Here is a 2,500-nt window from a genome sequence, read left to right on the forward strand (position 1 = left end):
GTTTTCTCTAGCTAATCTACTGCTGCCGTTCTTCTAATGTCTTAAACAAATGTTTTTCCGTACAAATATCTAAACATCCTTAAATCAAGATACATTTACTGGAGATGCAAAATGAAGATATGAAGTAATTTTTTTTTTTTAATTAAACAAAATTACGTGAGTTTGTGCTTAAACCAAGAATAAATGGGGAATGAGGACTAGATTCTCTTTGAATTGGGTTGATTTTTCTCACTCCCTCAGCAGATATTTGTTCTTGTTTTAATCATAAACTGACCTCACTCTGATACATTTCTCAGAAAACAAGACTATTTTTATCTTTCTGCTTCTCAAGTAAATGCATCTTGATTTAACATTTTTTAGACATTTGCACTGAAAAAACAAGACAAGAGTAGAAGTTATTTATACGCGGTATTTTCAGTTTTTAGATTTAGAGACCATATATTTTACTAGAAACACAACTTTTTATCGTAATTTAATGCATTTATTCTCAACATTTAATTTCAACTTTTTTTTTCTTTATATTGAATGACTTTTTTTCTCATAATTTAATTAGTTTATGCTCAACATTTAATTTAGATTTTTAAACTCTAATTTACTGTTTTTTTCTCCACAAATGTTTTATTTATTTAATGAGTTTATTCTCAATTCTCAACTTTTTTTTTTTGTTTGTTTTTTCTCTTAACACAAATTTTTTCTCCTAATTTAATGAGTTTTAATGTGTTTATTCTCACATTATAGTGACTTTAATTTCCAGATGGTTTTATTTTTTCATAATTGCTTGGCCCTAATCCTCTTCTGTATCATACAGAATAATGTATTTTTTGCTTTGGTTTTTTACCCATTTGCACCAGTGTCTAATATGAGCCAGACCGTCTGCACTTGAGCATAATAACACTTGGAGTTAATATGTGTTAGAGATCACACGCACCCTGCGGGTCGACTTCTTTGGCGATCTTCAGGGCGTCAGAGTTGGCCAGGTCAGAGTTGGCGGGCGACACGGCCAGCAGCAGACAGTTGTCTTTGGTCACAAACTGCATCAGCATTTCTCTGATCTGATGCTCGATGTCTGCGGGCTGATCTCCCACCGGCACTTTAGTCATCCCCGGCAGATCCACCAGAGTCAGGTTCAGCACTGCACACACACACACACACACACAGTCACCCTCAGAACATCCTGACACCCATCGTATATGCTACTGTGAGGTTTGTGATCGGACCGTTTGGGGAGTAGACGCGCAGGTTGATGGGCACGGGAGAAATGCCTTTATTCTGTCCTGTGACTCTATCCGTCTCCGCCTCGATCTCCTGACGCACCTCATCGAAGTCTGTGAACTTCTTCCCCTTACAGTGGAGGAACTCGGCATATTCTGAGAGGAAACAGTTATCAAACACATCATTGCACTGGAAACTGAGCTGCACGTCTCTAAATTAACCATATAAACCCAGACATATGAAATAAGACATAGATAAAAATCTGTCATATTTGGTCATCATGCCTTTATGGCTCATATAGACTGATACAGTGAGAATATTATTCAGAGACTCAAACTGAGCAAAACATATTTCTATGATGAAATCCTGATGCTTATAATGTAAATCAATGAGATCTTTATAACAGTGCAGCTGATAATGACATAAAATGATAAAAATATCAGTTGTCGCTCTATATCTCCAGTAATTTAAATGAAAATGACCTTCTAACACTAGCAATTTCTATTCTATTTTAATTCTATTTTCTTGTTTTATTTTAATTTATTTTAAAAATGACCCTCTAACACTAGCGTTTTCTATTCTATTTTTTATTCTATTTTCTTGTTTTATTTTAATTTATTTTAAAAATGACCCTCTAACACTAGCAATTTCTATTCAATTTTAATTCTATTTTCTTGTTTTATTTTCATTTATTTTAAAAATGACCCTCTTACACTAGCCATTTCTATTCTTTTTTTATATATATTTTATTGTTTTATTTTAATTTATTTTAAAAATGACCCTCTAACACTAGCAATTTCTATTCTATTTTTTATTCTATTTTCTTGTTTTATTTTAATTTATTTTAAAATTCACCCTCTAACACTAGCGTTTTCTATTCTATTTTTTATTCTATTCTTGTTTTATTTTAATTTATTTTAAAATTCACCCTCTAACACTAGCGATTTCTATTCTATTTTAATTTTATTTTCTTGTTTTATTTTTACTTATTTTAAAAATGACCCTCTAACACTAGCAATTTCTATTCTATTTTAATTCTATTTTCTTGTTTTATTTTAATTTATTTTAAAAATGACCCTCTAACACTAGTGATTTCTATTCTATTTTTTTATTCTATTTTCTTGTTTTATTTTAATTTATTCTAAAAATGACCCTCTAACACTAGTGATTTCTATTCTATTTTTATTCTAGTTTTGATTTTATTTTAAAAATTACCCTCGAACACTAGTAATTTCTATTCTATATTTTTATTCTATTTTCTTGTTTTATTTTATTTTATTTTAAAAAT

At 30.4% G+C, this 2,500-nt stretch overlaps 1 protein-coding gene across 9 annotated transcripts in view; it reads right to left on the reverse strand.

Annotated features, from left to right (window-relative positions):
- The window catches only part of LOC132140109 (dynamin-1-like), a 50,991-nt gene that overhangs the window by 37,859 nt on the left and 10,632 nt on the right, over window positions 1–2,500 (reverse strand). For all 9 annotated transcript variants that reach the window (XR_009433713.1, XR_009433712.1, XR_009433715.1 and 6 more), the window contains exons 3-4: window positions 1,218–1,367; window positions 929–1,132 (exon numbers count right to left, since the gene is read on the reverse strand). Coding sequence is in view for 4 of the 9 variants with exons in the window: in XM_059548939.1 (XP_059404922.1) it covers window positions 929–1,132; window positions 1,218–1,367 (354 nt within the window). In the remaining 5 variants the exon portion in view is untranslated. The remainder of the gene's footprint in view (window positions 1–928; window positions 1,133–1,217; window positions 1,368–2,500) is intronic.

This window comes from Carassius carassius, chromosome 4 (genome assembly GCF_963082965.1).
Source record: "Carassius carassius chromosome 4, fCarCar2.1, whole genome shotgun sequence".
NCBI lineage: Eukaryota > Metazoa > Chordata > Actinopteri > Cypriniformes > Cyprinidae > Carassius > Carassius carassius.